Source organism: Mytilus californianus, unplaced genomic scaffold, assembly GCF_021869535.1.
Source record: "Mytilus californianus isolate M0D057914Y unplaced genomic scaffold, xbMytCali1.0.p SCAF_10, whole genome shotgun sequence".
In the NCBI taxonomy this organism is placed as follows: Eukaryota; Metazoa; Mollusca; class Bivalvia; order Mytilida; family Mytilidae; genus Mytilus; species Mytilus californianus.
Window position 1 is genome coordinate 59,838,182 of NW_026262582.1, and position 1,707 is coordinate 59,839,888.

General features: G+C 39.0%; 1 protein-coding gene across 1 annotated transcript; it reads left to right on the forward strand.

The window, feature by feature from the left end:
* Positions 1-224: 224 nt before the first annotated feature.
* On the forward strand, positions 225-1,087 carry LOC127719111 (uncharacterized). Its single transcript, XM_052225135.1, has 2 exons — positions 225-464; positions 818-1,087. Exons 1-2 carry the CDS (start codon positions 225-227, stop codon positions 1,085-1,087), a joined length of 510 nt encoding a protein of 169 aa, XP_052081095.1.
* The last annotated feature ends 620 nt before the right edge of the window (positions 1,088-1,707 follow it).

Here is a 1,707-nt window from a genome sequence, read left to right on the forward strand (position 1 = left end):
CAACATGAACATCAATGATTATTTTAAACAACTTAGAGCTATTAAACAAAAAACAAATTAGAACTGAACACCACTTACCTAATTTAGTTCATTACGTTTATAATGAAAGTATTCCCAACGGATTACAAATCAAGATCATGCCACAAACACCTGGCAATCTATCCAACATATTACTTCGCAAATGGGATCAAACCCTTTGCCATTGCTCCAAGCGCGCGCGGTTAATGATCCTCTTCAAACAACACTGCGAAGAACATCTGAAAACTCTTACTGGCGAATTCAACACTCTTTTGAATAGCTGCAACGAAGATCTCACATCGGACAACTGTGATGCTATCAATGCTTGCATTAAGGACATAACTACCATACAGTCCCAAAATTTGAGTGAAAGACAGAAAAGAAAATTCCGCAAGGATGGCACCTACATCCATCATTCTTTACCATTTGAGGACGATGCTTCGAACGTAGGCCACAAGAGACTAATTCACCCCCCCCCCCCCCCCCCCCCCCCCAATATGGTGGTCAATTCCAAACACCAGTTGACGGAAGCTGAAACATCTCTTCTGTCGAGAGGCCTTACTGTCTGTCCTCTACCTGCCCCTATAAATGAAACTAATTTGTCGAAAGACCTTGACAATTTTGCCAGAAGTCTCCGCATTAAGGAATATTTCGCGTCAAAGGAAAATAACAACAGAAGCTCGGATAGTGACTCAGAAATTTCAGAAGACGAGAATAACTATAAATTTATAAAAAAAGTACTTGGATCCCTAAACCGAGCAAAAATACCACCTTGGAATCATTTATTGACAATTTTAAGTCGGACATTATTAGAATTACCAGAGAAAACAATAAACCGTTTGACAATCTTACCCATGAAGAACGAACTGCACTGAAAAATTTACGATCAAACAACAATATCGTCATTAAAGCTGCAGACAAAGGCAGTGCAGTTGTTGTCATGGATAAATATGCCTATATTCAAGAGGTTGAACGACAACTCGGCGATACAAGGTTCTACCGAAAACTAGACTCTGATCCTACAACATCTTTTAGCAGAGAAATAACTGATGTTGGTAGAAATGCATGACGATGGTTTCATCGATGAAAACACTTTTGAATATTTGAAACCAGATAATCCAAAACCGGGCAGATTTGATCTTTTACCAAAAATTCATAACACCAATAACCCAGGAAGACCTATTGTTTCAGCGAACGGTCATCCGATGGAAAAAATCTAGGAATTCGTTGACTTTCATCTTCGTCAACATGTTGAAGACTTACCATCTCATATCAAAGACACAACCGATTATCTTAGAAAAGTGCAGGCCTTAAATCCACTTCCCTCCGACGCGACACTTGTCTCTATGGACTTCACATCCATCTACACGAATATTCAACATGCGGATGGCATTGATGCATGTAAAGAAGTTAGGGTTTCCAAACCAGTAAAATATCCACCTACTGAATGCCTGGTCAAAATGCTTACGCTGGTACTAAAGAACAACAACTTCACCTTTGATGGAGATCATTATCTACAAGTTAATGGAACTGCTATGGGTACCAAAATGGCTCCGTCATATGCCAACATATTTATGGGCAAATTAGAAAAACAACTCCTTGAATCTTCAATCGAAAAACCGCTTTCCTGGTTTAGATTTATAGATGATGTGGATATGAAATGGAATAAAAGTGACGAGAATTGTGATA

Coding starts and splice junctions, on each gene's coding strand:
- LOC127719111 (XM_052225135.1), top strand. CDS start 225: ATGATCCTCTTCAAACAACACTGCGAAGAACATCTGAAAACTCTTACT. Junction 465..817: donor TTGAGGACGATGCTTCGAAC/GTAGGCCACAAG, acceptor GACAATTTTAAG/TCGGACATTATTAGAATTAC.